This window comes from Zootoca vivipara, chromosome 5 (genome assembly GCF_965207765.1).
Source record: "Zootoca vivipara chromosome 5, rZooViv2.hap1.1, whole genome shotgun sequence".
Taxonomy (NCBI): Eukaryota; Metazoa; Chordata; class Lepidosauria; order Squamata; family Lacertidae; genus Zootoca; species Zootoca vivipara.
In genome coordinates, this window is record NC_142588.1 from 24,422,927 (window position 1) to 24,438,643 (window position 15,717).

At 48.8% G+C, this 15,717-nt stretch overlaps 1 protein-coding gene across 1 annotated transcript; it reads right to left on the reverse strand.

The window, feature by feature from the left end:
- Nucleotides 1–5,848: 5,848 nt before the first annotated feature.
- EGR2 (early growth response 2) lies at nucleotides 5,849–9,825 on the reverse strand. Its single transcript, XM_035138342.3, has 2 exons — nucleotides 9,391–9,825; nucleotides 5,849–8,428 (listed from the first exon to the last, which is right to left on the reverse strand). The coding sequence occupies exons 1-2, from the start codon at nucleotides 9,566–9,568 to the stop codon at nucleotides 7,140–7,142; spliced, it is 1,467 nt and encodes a 488-aa protein (XP_034994233.1). The 5' UTR covers nucleotides 9,569–9,825; the 3' UTR covers nucleotides 5,849–7,139.
- Between the last annotated feature and the right edge of the window lie 5,892 nt (nucleotides 9,826–15,717).

Consider the following 15,717-nt stretch of genomic DNA (forward strand, 5'->3'; position numbering starts at 1 on the left):
TCTGTTGTGCAATTCTTTAACATAAGGTGACACTTTTTTTCCTAGTGGATTTTGCTGGAAGATTCATTCCCATGTATCTGGAAGGATAGCATTATATAACAGAACAACAGATGGTGTTTTTCGCAATTGGTGGTAATAGTCTTAGTTTCTGGCACACGCCTTGTATAGAATAGAATGTTTGGGGGGGTGAGTTTCAGGCAGATTCTGGCTTGACCACTCTGCTTTTATGAAAAAAAATAACGATCTATACCTTTGGGTAGACCTGTAGTGAAGTAATATACTTGCCCCATTTAATATTTCTAGAGTTATTTTACAGAACTTTTATTAAAAGAGGAGGAAACAGATACCCTCTATGGAGTTGGTGTTGTGGCTTTTCTTCCCCATAGCATGAGTGTCATTACAGGGTGGGAGGGGGCTTCTTTACTGGATGCATAATGTTTATACTTCTGGAAAACTATATAATCCTGTTGAACTTAATATCAATTGTCCAACAAGATCTAGGTCAGGCATCCCCAAACTGCGGCCCTCCAGATGTTTTTGCCTACAACTCCCATGATCCCTAGCTAACAGGACCAGTGGTCGGGGAAGATGGGAATTGTAGTCCAAAACATCTGGAGGGCCGAAGTTTGGGGATGCCTGATCTAGGTTATACTGGTATCTTGACTATCAGTCTATTTCAGTGATTCCCATTCAGCTAATTACTGAGGACCCCCTATTTTTTAACAGCCAAGCCATGGCCCCTTACTTTTGAAAAATTTGGTAACTCTGTGGTAGCTACCTCTGCAAAGCAATTTCTTGAACAAAATGTGGAGTAGCTCCTATTAAGACTAGGGCTGAGCAATATCTGGCTTTCAATATTGTGATATATCAGCAGCTAAACATCACAATATTCCAATATATCACAATGTCTGATATTGGAGATGTGGGGATGAGGGAAGGAGCAGTCAGTGTCATGATTTAATGGGAGGGGATGGGGATGGGGGTGCATCAGGCTGCCTTCAGTTGGGCAGCCTGCGCTGGCAGCTAGGCAAAATGCGCAAGATGCAGGTCTACTGTGGCCGGTGCTGCTTTCCTGCTGACTGAGAAAAGCTGCTCTGCCTCAGTGCCAAGGGAAGGTAGTGCATTGATGTGAGGGCAATCAGCTGCCCTGTTCTTCCGCCAGCATGAGGGAAGGCAGCTCAGATCAGCAGCGTTATCGGCTGAGGTCATTGTGTGATATCAGTGGTGCCTTGCAATCGGTTGCCCTGTTCTCCCTCGCGTGAAGAGTGATATATTGCTGCGTATTGCCGAGTCAAAATCATTACCGGGTGTGACTTCAAAACCGATTTAGGCCAATATATTGAAAATTGCACAGCGCTAAAACAGACCATAAAATTTGTAATATTACCATGCAAAAATGACAAAAATTTAGTGGCGAACCACTGGTCTATTTGGTTCATTAAGTGCCATTCAACCTCTATGCAGCTCTTTTCATGTTTGGGTAATTTCTTTCAATGTACAAGGTGGTAGTAGTTTGCGGGTTTTCTTGGTCAAGGTGTGTATTACACAAGGATTTCAAATATACCGGTAATTTACTAATGCTTATGAGTTTTGATCATAATCTCCACAAAGATCTTAAGAGGAAGTGCAATATCAAATATCTTAGAAGCAACCCTTCATCGATGGTGAATTTCCTATTCTTATGGCAATCTCCAAACTCCTGCCTTCGTATCAGTATCACCTTTGTGGTGCTTTTCCTCCATCCATTGTGATCAGGTGTTAAATCTTTTGAAACAGTGGTGGTCTTTAATGTTGCAGCATAGGGAGCAGCTAAGCTAACTCTGGCTGCATTAAACCAAGGCTGATTTGTCCCATGATGTACTGAGAGAGGAGGAGGTGGCGCAAAAGTGAGTATTGCTGAAATAATGATGTGCTGGGATGGATGGGAGTTGGAATCTAATCTAGCAACATCTGGAGGGGGGCAGGTTCCCCTCTCCTGGCCTAAAGAATTAGCCTTGTGACTGAGCTGCTACTCATCCATAGTGTTTTGCCCCTGTATGCCAATTTTTCTATCTGACTGTAGTCCCTTTTGAGCTTCATTGAAAACTGCTCTGGAGGGTCCCCTGACTGCTAGAAGCAGCGGAGGTGAAGTGGGGCAATAGAAACCCCCTGGGCTAATATTACAGAGAATCTGTCTCTATAAAATCGGCAGCGATGCCATGGTTTGTAGCTTAGGAGGGTTTCTATAGTTCATAGACATGTACAGGTGGGCAAATTACTGCTACTACTAGAAAAAGCTGCTGCTGTGTTAAAACCAGTGTTGTTACTATTAAAAACTCCATTCTCAAGTTGGCCTAACTTTTACATTAACCAAGAAAGTGGACATCACACGTTGCCAGCTAAGTCTGAGTAAATGTGTTTCATAACAAATGGATTTAACACACATGAAACAGGAAAGCATGTGACGGTTTCTTCCTGCCTGTGGTATCCAAAGTTTTCGCAAGCCAGGGTAGAGATTTTCAAAAGAAACTTTGAAGGCATAATCCACAAGCCACACAACCTGTAGAGCTGTTTAAATAGTAATGCATACACTATGACAGCAAGTGTGGACTATTTTGAATGTGGCCCTGCTTTAAAAAAGTCTCCCTGCAAGGCTATGCAAACCCTTTTCTGCCTTTCTTTCCCACTCCCCTTGGTTCAGCTACCCCCCCCCCTTCTGCTTCTCATCCCTTATGAACTGAGTAGGTTGCTGTGGTCTGTGGTGGAATAGCTCCTGCAACTGCCAAAAATCACAGAAGCCCCCTCCACAGTAACTCAGAGCAGGACTTTTAGTGTGTCTGCCCTTGTTCCGTGTAATAGCATTCCTGCCTAGATGCGACAGGTGCCCACTATGTACTTTGTGGAAACAACTGAAGACATATTGCCTCCTTTCCTTTCCTGTGACCAGCTAAACATTTCCTACATTTGCAAATGTTTATTGTGTCCTGTTCTTTCCCTTCATCTTAGTCCCCTTCATCTTTCTTTTTTGCTCTAAGCGCTCTTGGTTAAAAGACTGGCTCATACATAGGAATCACACGACGACTGCAGGATCAAGTGAATACTTCCACTTGCAAAGAAGCCATCATAGAGCCAAGACCACAGAGATAGCTTCCATATCTCTGCACTTTACATCAAAGGCAGGGCTATTCAATGGGGTCAGCTCATGTATTTGGGGGCCAGCCATCAAGTATCGAAGAAGTCAAGTAATATAAATGCCATGTGTTGCCCATTCTCATGTCACTGTGTGTTTTGCAAAGTACCTACGGTTTCATTGCCAATAAAGCAAAAACACAGTAATAGGACTCAGGGATGGCACCAAAACTCTGAAATTCCCATGTTCAGCCGGCTTATTAATAGCCACTTGCTCTGCTTTTTCTTTATATCACATTTGGGACCCTCGCCCCGAGTGCTCTCCCTGGGCCCATCTCCCCTTCAACTGCAGAGGAACAGCAGAACCAGGGGGTTTCAAGAACTGGCAGTCTCCTTGCAGTTTGACTGGCTGGCCTAATGCCCCACATGCAGTAGATATGTGAGGGCGGGCAGCCAAATAAAAAGGTTAGCATGAAACTAATGTCTGCGGATTTATTTCCAAAACAGAGAATGGGTCACAGAGTTATCAGGAGTTTCCACCACGACAGGATTCTTTACAGAGGGATCTGGCAAAAAGACACTTAAACCCGTGACCTATTTAAAGTGGCATTTTCCTGTGAAGCATGATGCTCTATAAGCTCTTTGCAAAGCTGCAGACACCTTTCCTTGCCCATCACAGCAGTTTTCTCCAAGTGGGCCATGCTTGGTCGGTGTGGTATTTATTTCCTGAGCTTGCTTAAATTAGCATGCCTCAAATCATGGAACAGTAATGAGTCAAATACGCATTAACATTTCTATTTATTGCTTTGCGGGGAAGTCCTCAGTACTCAAGTGCTACTCCGCTCGAGGATCTGGTTTACGCATACTGTGTTGCAAAAAGGACAAGCTTTGCACATGTTGCCATTTTGTGCACTTCCAGAACCTCAGGTCGAATTTTGCACGAGTCAGGAAAGACCTGTTGTGCACACCTAACCGGCAAGATCTGAAGTGAACACCCAACTTTCATAGGCTGCGATCCAAAGAACAACATGAGCTTTCGCAAAGTGCTTCCAGTGGACCAGATCGTTTTTTCTTTGAATGGGCTTCTGCCAAACCTACTACTTCAAAACATCCGTGGAAGCAAGACCCATTGAATTTAGTGTGACATACTTCTGAGGAGACATGGTTAAGTTTGCAGTACAGCCTGATTGCACTCAATGGGGCTTACTTCTGAGTAAACATGCATAGGAATGCCTTCCATATCTACTGTACCGCCAGCCTCACTAAATTAAGTTTCATGGTTCTTTAGATCCAGGCCATACTGTGTGGGGTATCAATACTATTTCAAGCCGTGTTGATGTTGCTACCAAATACCTTTGCTGCAAGTAGGCGAAATTGCTAGGAGGGACACGCAGCTGAAAGTGTGAAAGTGCAGTAGCATAAACTTGGCTATGCAGTCTCACAATTTCAAAACAATGGCTTTTCTATCATCACCACCACCACTGGCGCAAACTCGCTAGGGGGAACAAGCGCAAAGGAATTGCACAGGCGTTGGGAGATTCTTCTATTTGCATATAGTGACTGCACTTACCTGTAAGGCCCACTTGATACAATGAGTAAACATATACAGAATCAGGCCTGCACTTTCCCCACTGAGGCTGATGGGACAAAATGCATCACTTTGGCTGGGTAGTACATTAGGCCTGCTTGATACACAGGAGTTGAAGGGAGCAGATTTGAAAACATTAGACATGGCTTTAAAAGGATCCCCCTTCCTTGTAGATATAACAGCCCTAATTGCAGACTATCCCATCATTTTGTTTTTTGATCTAGTGATATAGCTGGACAAGACAGAATGAAGAAATACCTTGCCCCATGAAGCACAGTTGGCCACCCTCCCTCACTGTTTAAACATATTTTTATTCCAGCAGGTTTTCCACACAATGTTTTCATGATGTTTTAACTGCTGATCCTGTTTATTTTGCAGTTGTCCCACAATGTTTTTTAGGAATTGTTCTTTTAGGCATTGCAAGCAGTCCTGCATATGTACACTGGAACGGTGTGATAAACGTTTTTTAACAGGTGGATCGATAGATTCCGTGGGGTCTTGGGTAGCAAACCTAGTATCAACATAAAGGTAAAGGGACCCCTGACCATTAGGTCCAGTCGTGACCGACTCTGGGGTTGAGGCGCTCATATCGCATTATTGGCTGAGGGAGCCGGCGAACAGCTTCCAGATCATGTGGCCAGCATGACAAAGCTGCTTCTGGCGAACCAAAGCAGCACACGGAAACGCCGTTTACCTTCCCGCTGTAGCGGTACCTATTTATCTACTTGCACTTTGACGTGCTTTCAAACTGCTAGGTTGGCAGGAGCTGGGACCGAGCAACGGGAGCTCACCCCGTAACGGGGATTCAAACCGCCAACCTTCTGATCGACAAGCCCTAGGCTCTGTGGTTTAACCCACAGCGCCACCCGCGTCCCTTGTATCAACATAGCCAGCTTTAAATTCAGGTTAACGTGAAGGCAAATACATTCATGTTTGACAGAGAAAATGTAAGCAGAACCAGGAGGTAATGGATAGAAAAGTTAAAGAACTAAACTACTTTTCTGGTAGTCGCTTAATTTTTGTATATGAAGGGGAATTCTCAAATGTAGGGCTGGAAATCTCTTCCCTGACTCCATCCCTTCTCCAGTACCCATTAATGTAATATACAAGTAGCTCAATGTGTGGGATACTTCATAGTAGTAACAGGACAGGTTTTTCTTTGCACAAAACATTTATTTACACAACGTTCATGACAAAACCGCCTTTCTTGAGGGGATGGCTCCAGTTAGTGGTTGTGCCTTTTAAAGGCGGAATCGCTTCTATTTCACCCATTGTGCAGAAGCCAACAGCTTCTCTGTCAGCCCTCTAGAAAGATTATACACATCCTGTGATCCTTCTGTTTTTTAAAAAACAAACAAACCAACAAACCAAAATATTTTCTACAAAAGCAACACTTAATAATAAGTCACAAAGGAAAACCCAGTGCATACAAAAATAGAGTTTCTATGAAAAAATCCAAATATTAATAGGCAGAAATATACAGCTATACTAAAACCCAGGGAGCTGATGATAAATCTCTCCTACCCCACCCCACTGAGCAGTGATTAGTAAGGCAACGGATTCCCATGCAGCCACTGAACCATTGCCTACAAACCCAAAACAAGGCACCAAGGACAGTTCAACACGATTGCATGCAGCCAGACACCAGAGAAGGTATGTACAGTCCCCCTTGAAATAAGTTAAATAAGTCTCCATTCAGTCCACTCGCTTCTAACCCTCCTCACCCAGGGAGGAAAACAGTGCACATTGCTTTTCAAAAGAATACAGACCACAAAAGGTGGAAATATACAGTGGATGGGGAGGAAATAGTTATTTAAAATCTGGTAAGTACCTCCCCCCACTATTAAGGCCAGATATTGCCCCCCTGCCTCCTGTCCCCTGCCCTGTCCCCATTACACTTCTGTTTTATCCAGGGACGCATTGATTTCCATTGGTTTTGCATACTTTTCCAAGTAAACAGTGCTTGGGGGCCGCTGCTTAATTAGTTGCATTTCAGATGGTTAAAACGAAACGAAACAAGAAAGGTTTCTATCTTTAGCAACGCCGTGGTGCGTTCGTGCCGGAAGGGGTGAGAAGGGCAAGGGTTGGCCGGCTTTGGCAAATAACAATGGATCCTTGCTGCTGGATTCTTCGGGGGGCTATAAAGTGCACATGAGAGTCCTCCCCTCCCCACCACTTCCCCTCCCCGACTCTCGCCACGAGAAAGGTACCGGTCTGTATTAAGAAGGGGCGCTTCTCAAAGTCCAGCCTGACCCGATCTCTTCCTGCAGTTTGTCCAGCAGCCCGCCCCAACAAGCATGAGGCGTGGAGAGCGGGCGATCCTTTACCGGTTACCTGCCGGACGCTGCCCACCGACGGCGGGACGGCGGATCGCAGGAGGCGGCGAGGCCCCCTCACGCGCAACGCGAGTCCGTGGCCAAAAGCGGGCCCAGAGGCATCAGGATCAGGGCGTCCGGGTCCGAGAGGCACACGAGGTTAGAGTGGCGCCGCCGCCGGAGCACATGGAGCCGGGCGGAGGCGCACCGGGGCCCGAGGCTGAGGCCGATCCCGAACCAGAGGCCGCGTTGGCGCCTTTGCGCTCCTTCTGGCGCAGGTGGATCTTGGTGTGGCGCTTCCTTTCGTCGCTGCGGGCGAACTTCCTCCCGCAGAAGTCGCAGGCGAAGGGTTTTTCTCCCGTGTGCGTGCGGATGTGCGTGGTGAGGTGGTCGCTGCGGCTGAAGTTGCGCATGCAGATGCGGCACTGGAAGGGCTTGTGGCCCGTGTGGATGCGGATGTGGCGCGTCAGCTCGTCGGAGCGCGAGAAACGCCGGTCGCAGCCCTCGGCCGGGCACGGGTAAGGCCGCTCGTGCACGGGTGTCTTGCTGGGACGGTTCGGGTACTTGCGCGGGCGCAGGATGGGGCGCAAAGGCAAGTGGGCCGGGCTGCCGTACGCGCCGGGCGCGAAGCGGGCCGCGGGCCCCGACGCCGGGCTGTCGCCCAAGCCGCCAGGGGGCGCGCCCAGGCTGAAGCTGCGGATGGTGGAGAGGGGCGTGAGCGGAGGCGGGACGCGCACCGAGTCCAGCGGGCACGAGAACGGCTTCCGCTCGACGGCGCCGCCGTGGAGGTCGCGCTGGCTGCACGGCGGGGGCGGCGGCGGCGGCGGGAAGAAGCTCGGGTAGTCCTGGATCATGGAGAAGAGGCCGCCGCCGTCGGCCCCGGATGGCGTCCCCGCCTTGGGGGAGTGGTGGTACGAAGGGGGCGGAGGGTAGGGCCCCGAAGAGGCGGCCAGGAAAGCCGAAGAGCCGTCCGGATGCGCTTGCTGCTGCTGCTGGGAGTGGTGGTGGTGGTGCTGTTGCGGCTGGAAAAGCTCCCCGCAGGCGGAATAGGGCGGTGGCGGCGAGTACATGTGCTCCAAGTCGCCGGCGGTGGGCGCCATGGCGCAGCCCAGCGGGTTGGGAGATCCCGACGAGGCGGCAGACGACGAAGTGACCGAAGAGGACGAGGGGGCGGATGAGGACGAGGCGACGGCGGACGACGACGACGAGGGGGCAGCCACCCCCTGCAGGATGCCGGCGCTGACCAAGTTGAGGATGCCGTCGGCCGGATAGCAGCCTGCGCCGGGGTACTGCGCCGGGTCGATGGAGAACTTGCCCATGTAGGTGAAGGGCTGGCCGCGCGAAGGCGGCGCGAAGCCGCTGCAGGGGTACGGCAGCTCCAGGGACCGCTTGTCGTTCATGTCGATCAGGCCATGATCTGGAGGGTGGAGGGGAGAGAAAGGCGGGTCAGCACCGGGGGCCCCGCGGCTCTCCTCGAGGGCCCGCGGGCCAAGCAGCACCCGGGCAGCGTCTTCTCCCTGCCAGGGCAAGTGAGCATCAGTATCCGTTTCATGCCCACGCAGACACAACACGGGGGTCTCTTGCTCACGGATCGGTGGGGGTGGGTGAGTGGGGGCGTCGATTTCCCCGAGGGGAGAGCGCTTTTCAAGCGGCGCAATTTGCGCCGCGTTTGAAAGTTCGTCAGCCCTAACTTTGGTGGCTTGGATTGAGCAGAAATCCCCGCGCAAGGGGTAGGAGGGGGACGGGGGGGGGGTTCTATCGACCGAAATCCCAAACAAGACACATTTCACTTTCACACACTACATTCACTTTCACTGCAACCCACAAACCCCATTTGCACTTTGGGGGGGTGAGTTACCCCAAAACACACAACCTTAATCCCACTGATATGATATGAACGGGAATCCCCAAATCATCCTCTCAGTGGACGGCTTGTGCAAGTTAGGCTACCCTCGTTTAAATAAAGTACCGTCCGCCCTATATAAATGTCTGTTACTAACTGTTTATTTAGTGTAGCTCATCTCAAGGTTAGGGAATCTCTTCCAGTTTCAGGATACGAGTTCCAATTTAACACACTAACCCCCCCCCAAACTCCTTTTCCACTCTTGAAAACTCCAGTTAAGTCAGTGGGATTTCCTCAGGGCAAGAGAGGTGGAGGTTTGCAGCTTCCAGCATCACTCTGCCCCTTGACACCTGTTTGCACATGCACAGAGACCCAGTTTTCCTTCCACTGAAACATCAGCCCCAAACTCAAAGTGCTGCCCCTCCTGCACCCACCCCTCCCACAAAAAATACTCTTGCCCACCACCAAACGCCCAAGATCCGGATCCAAAAAGGTCGTTTGGGGAAGGGGCTCGCGGGGGGGGGGGGGTGCCTTACCTCCTGTCACACCGCTCAGCTGGTCAAAGGGTCCTCCCAAGTCACCATTAGGAAAGTTGATCACTGATCCTGGCAGGGTAGTGGCGACGTCCTCCACTGAGTAAATGCTTTCAGGGAGGTGGTGCACAAGCCCACTCAGACTGACTGGGATTTTGTCTACCGTCTTGGCGGTCATCATTTGCTCCACAATGGAAATTGCCCTGTCTTGCCCGTGGTGTAATTATTGTGCAGGGATAGGGAAAAGGGTCGATTCTCCTCCAGTAGATAGATTTTGTTTTGTTTTGTTTTGTTTTAAATCCTATATCTAAAGAGAGGCTCTTGCTCTGCTTCCCTCTGATAACTGCTCTGTTTCAAAGCCCCGGGAGTTGCTGTAAATGTTGTTGTAACAGTCGGTGTCCCTTGCAGAGCCCGTTTTAATCAATTGCAGCTCTCGGTAGATGGAAAGTCTTGCTCTAAGTATTTATTGGGAGGCCGTGAATGCCCGCTACGTCACTGCCCATATAAGGACTGAGGAACGGGGAAGGGCGGCCAGGGAGGCTCGTCACATGGGAAATTAGCATGGCGCGCCCGGAGTGGCTGCATCGCCGCCCCTGCTTTCTTTCTGTACAGTGCAGAAGAAGCGGCAAACTTGGGCATAGCATGGCAGGGGCAGTGGAGCCGCGGCGTGGCTGCCAATTTCGAGCCGGATCTCCGGCGCACGTGGCCATCGGCGTGGGGAAGGGGCTGCGGCGCGGGGGACCACCAGAGATCGCTTTCTGCAGCCCCCGGGATAGGGATATTCCGGTTACTGAGCCCCATTCCTAAAAAGGCGAGCATCCGGCAACGGCGGGGCTCCTCCCCAACTGCCTTTTTGGGAGTCCTTCCGGAAACTTCAACTTCGGAAAAAAGAAAACACACAAGCACACACGGGGACCAGATCAGATAGCCGTCTAAGCGCCCCCTCCCCCCGCTCTCTCTTCTGGGCAGCTCCTAACGGGCCAATCGGAAAAGAGCTGCATTCACCAAGCCGGATTCTATCCCACCCCCCGCACGCACATACACTCACAACTTAATTTTTCTGAATTAGCGGCGGAAAGATGCGCCGATAAGAATGAATGAGTTAGGCGGCGGCTGCTTGGATGGAAAACTTGCGCGCGCGCTCTCCGCCGCGCAAGCGGAAAGTTGCTCCGCCGCGTAGAGAGAGTGAGTGGTCTGCAGGACGGGGGAGATTTGCCAAACGGGACAGAGCGAGCTGCTGCCGGTTTTGTGCGACCGGCGAGTCCGCGTCTTGACACCGCCGCCTCCGCCGCCACTGTTTATATCCTCTCCACAACCCGCCCGTTGGGAAACTTCATGTGGGCGAATCGAGCTTCGTAAAACACCGTCCGGGTCCATCTGGAGTCGGAGTCAAATCCACACAGAACACCCGCGAAGCAATTCATGGAGTGGGGGTGCACTTTAGATGACAATGACAAAAAAGCCACGATGAGTTCAATAAATGTGGTGAGGCCGCTTTGGGCTCCTAGGAGAGCCCCCTCTCTTACGCGCGCGCACACACACACCCCTGTTCTGTAGATCCAGCTGGTTTGCAGTATTTCAAATGCTCCCACCGACTACTTCTTGTTTGGACTTTGTTCTCTTTGTCCCGCAGCTTCTTCCCGTAGTCTTGTGGAGTAAGGGGCAGGCGCTCTGCATAGGCTCAGGAGCCCTATCCTCGCGCTCCCGCGGGCACATGTTGCAGGCTGAACCTTGGCATTCAGAACAGATCCAGCAGGCGCTGACTCGCAGCTTAAATCAAGGTCTGCTAATGCAGATTAGTCACCTCTTATCTCCCATGGAGCTGCCTCGGATTTCAACCCTCAATCCTCCTCATTTAAAGGAAGTGGAGGGGAACGCCACCCTGTTACAGCGCTTGAGTTTTGAGAAGCCGTCCTCATAAAACACCGGCTCAAAACGCTTCCGTGGCTTCCGTGGTGGGATCACAGCAGATTAAGGGTGCGAGCGATCCTATGCCCTTGTGTCCTAGGAAGCAAGTCATTTAAGCCCAGTGAGGCTGGCTTCTGAATAGACGCGCGTGGGAATGCGCCGTGAGGGGTTGGGAGACCCGCTCTCAAAATTTCGAGCACTTCTTTTGCAACGGGCCTTTCAAAGCAAACCCTCACCGTCTCCCCTTTTTATGGCTGATCTCGGCAGCAAAACTGTTAAAGGGAACCTCTCTCTGTACAGGCCAAAAGCCACCCAACTGTGTTCTGCCCACGGAAGGGCTACTACGCAGCCAGAAACCGTTTGCATGATCGCCACGTGGTGCCCCTAGAATTAGCAATAGTCGCCTGCAGGAACACTAAACGAGTGCTTCCAGAATGACAGATGTTTATGGTGCGCTGGATGATCCTCATATAGATGCAAGAGAGCACACGACACCCTTGGCATGCAAAACGCCACTGGCTATTCCCCCAGCCCCAGCCCAATTTATCCCAAAATCTGGTTTTGGGATTCGTCCTGGTAGCGATAAGCCAATGGACCGTTAGCGAACCAAGCCCCATAGCTGCCAAGTTATCCCTTTTTTTAAGGGATTTTCCCTTATGCTGAATAGGTTTCCTCACGAGAAAAGGGAAAACTTGGCAGCTATGCCAAGCCCCCATTTGGAAGTACACTCGACCCCCCCCCAAAAAAAACCCAGGCAAAGTGCTATACTTTCTAACTTTCTAAGTACTGTAAACTTTAAAACATTGGAACATGGGGACTTCAAAATGGTTCCCGACTACAGCTCCCAGTATCTCCGTCCATTGATCATGTTGGTCGGGACTGATGGGAGTTGGAGGCCAGCAAACGCTGGAAAGTCACAGCTGCCTCAGCCTCGCCTTTTAGAAAGGAGGCCTGTGGCCCGACCGTCAATGCGCACGCGCCACGCGGAGACACGTTTTTGTTTTCGAAGAGGGAAGGTGTCATTTCTCAGTTTAAAAGCCTTTTATTAAAGGATCGAACTGATAGCAACTCCTTGCAAGCCTCTCGCGCGGGTTTTCCTTAGGGATGGGGTAGCCAGTGTGGTGCCGCTTTCCAGATGGTCCTGGGCCTCCTGTCATCGCCCACCATCATCGCGGACCATTGGCTGAACGGGGATGAAGGCTGCTGGGCTACCTTTGGTATATAGAGCTGGGGGGGGACCACAACCCGGTCGCCTCCGTGGCTGATCACCATTTTAGTTGCTTCCTTTCCATTTACAGCTCATCTGGGCTCTGAAATCTGAACCTTAGAGCATCTCACAAGTTGCTTTCATTGCAATTGGCTGCATTTTCCCTATTCCGATCTCTTTCTTAGAGGTGTCTCAGACGCGACTCTCAAGCAAATAAATACGGTAGTAGTAATAATGGTTCTGATGGTGTAGCTCATTTGCCTCTTTTGCAACAAACCCAGTGCTGCCTTGACAGTTTTTGTATTTGTATTATATTGCTTAGGGGAGGGGAGTAATGCGGGTTAAAATTTTATTCCTCTCGGTTGAAAAGAAAAACCCGAAGGGAATCTGATCTTTCATCCCTCGGGCAAGTATTACGCTTGCATCCAAAACTCCCCGCCCTCGCCTGATCACGCGCCATCCTGTGGCAAAAATGTTAATTGCAGGCAGAACAGTTTGCATAGTGTTAAAAAAAAAGGAACACCTTTCAATTCAGCTGAAAGACACACATTTTTCCAATAGCAGAAGAAAACGAGAGATTTATATATTAAACACTGTATAAATTGTTTCTTGTTGAGAGGGCGTTGTTAGTGCCCTCAGCTGCCTAATACTTTTGAAGGGAGGTAGAGTGAAAAATATCTGCTAACTTTTTTAAATAAATAAATAAATAGGCAATTAGGTATTTTCTGTGAAACCAGGAGAAGTTTGCTTTGGCATTATATTAATGCTTAATATCCGCACAGCACTTTCTCTAAGCCCTCAAAATGCTTTGTGTCAATACTTAAAAGGTAGATTAAACTTTAGACAGGTTGGGTCTGTTTCTCTGTGGGCTTGCCATATTGTTTTTATTCTAGAAAGAACGCTGTGCCACAGTGGTTTTGTTCAAGTGCACACTTTTTTTAAAAAAAATATGCATTTGAAAGTAGATTTAATAGTGGATGTTAAACAGGGCGTATAGTATTAACCAGAATTCTGTTATCTAGTTCTCCAGCTTAACACTCTTCCTATTTAAATTCATTTAAACACTCATTGCTCTTTCGCTCTTTACAAAGCCCCACCCCCCAAAAAAAGTATTATTAGTAGTAAATAGCTTACCAAGCTGGAGTAGCTTCAGAATGGCAGGTATATAGCAAGTAGCATCAGAGAAGCCTTACTGCTCTCACGAACCCAAATAGTCACCACGAATTCCGACAGCAGAATGATGGCCCACACCATTCCACCCTTGTTAGGAAACCTACAATTATGCAGCCGCCCCGTAATGATGTTGGGCTCCTCTTGCCGCAACCACACACCAGATGATTCTCCAAATTCTATGCAACCGCATTTATCCATTTCCACCCACACCCCAGTCTTTGCCTTGTGCATTTTGCTGCATCATTCCCACCCACCCCATTTCTGGGGTCACATATAACAATATAGGCACAGGCTAGGAAGGAGGGACTGAGGAAACAAAACTAAAAGGAGTGAGATTTCGGTGCAAATAAAAATCCATGGCAGGGGTTGGGAGGGAGTAAGAACGCCAGCCATAGCTGCCAAGTTATCCCTTTTTTAAGGGATTTTCCCTCATGCTGAATAGGCTTCCTCGCGAGAAAAGGGAAAACTTGGCAGCTATGACGCCAGCCATCTAAATTTCGAAAGCGGAGTGGAAACCAAAGCAATCATTTGACGATGCTCGTAAGGCCAAATGTGTAATTCCCACTGAACAGGGATGGTAATAGCTAAGCGACAAAGCACAACAGAGTTAACATTTGCTACCTGCTCAGGTCAGAATGCCAATTTACAAAGCCTGAAATTCACCAGCTTTGTGAAAGCTCGGTTTTATCATGAATAAGGTCAAAGCATCAGAATCTCTTTAGTTTTCCTTTAACTAGCCATGCACCCTACACATTTTGTTTTTAAGAAGAAGAAGAGAAGAAGAGTTTGGATTTGATATCCCACTTTATCACTACCCGAAGGAGTCTCAAAGCGGCTAACAATCTCCTTTCCCCTCCTCCTCCACAACAGACACCCTGTGAGGTGGGTGGGGCTAAGAGACTTCAGAGAAGTGTGACTAGCCCAAGGTCACCCAGCAGCTGCATGTGGAGGAGCGGAGACACGAACCCGGTTCCCCAGATTACGAGTCTACCGCTCTTAACCACTACACCACACTGGCTTTATGAATGCCTTTAAAACAAAACTATGACTAAAATGACTAAAATAGGTATATATTATGGCCCTGCCCCAAGTCAGTAGTTAGAGCAGGCACCCCCAAACTTCGTCCCTCCAGATGTTTTGGACTACAATTCCCATCATCCCTGACTACTGGTCCTGTTAACTAGGGATCATGGGAGTTGTAGGCCAAAACATCTGGAGGGCCACAGTTTGGGGATGCCTGGGTTAGAGTGTCTTGACCCTGGGAGACCAGGGTCCAAATTGCCATTCAGCCATGAAGCTCACTTGGTCCAGTCAGCTCCTCTCAGCCTAACCTACCTCACAGAATTGTTGTGGGGATTAAATGAGGAGGAGGAGAACCGTGTATGCCATTCGTGAGCTCCTTAGAGGAAAGATGGGATATAAAATCACTAAGCAAAAGCCACTGCCCTTTGACACGGCCAATTCTCTCATGTCACACTTCTAACATGATAAAAGTTGCACCCTAGTGCAGTGACACAATTTTTGCACAACTTTCACAACAGGTGTCCTTGTGATGCGGTGTGCTCTGAGCATCACACTACAAATACAAATACATGTTTTGTCCATACAGCAAGGTTTTCTTTTGTGTTGGAGAGTACCAAGTTGGGAAAGATTTGTTCAGGCAATTATAATAGTACACCTCTCAGGCCCAAAAATTATTTACACAGAGGAAAAAGAAGAGAAGACTTTTAACAGCTGACTGGTTTTCACTGTTGCCAGTTCTGGCTCTGTGTTCTTTCAGTATGAATGCCTTTAAAATTGAAATAATGCTTTTACTGAAATGGCTTGCTTGAGGAGCATCTATTTCAGTGGTACCCCACGGTGTACTTTAAATGTCAAGATCTATATCTCTTTATTTTGTAATTCAGGCTAGAATAGAAATTAAGAACCTCTTGTGTAATCAAGGTAGAAATGTTTATGTCTTAAATCTGAACTTGAAATACAAAGAGGCATAATGAGGAAAGCTTATTGGTAAAATGAAGGAGAGGCGGTAATTAAAGACA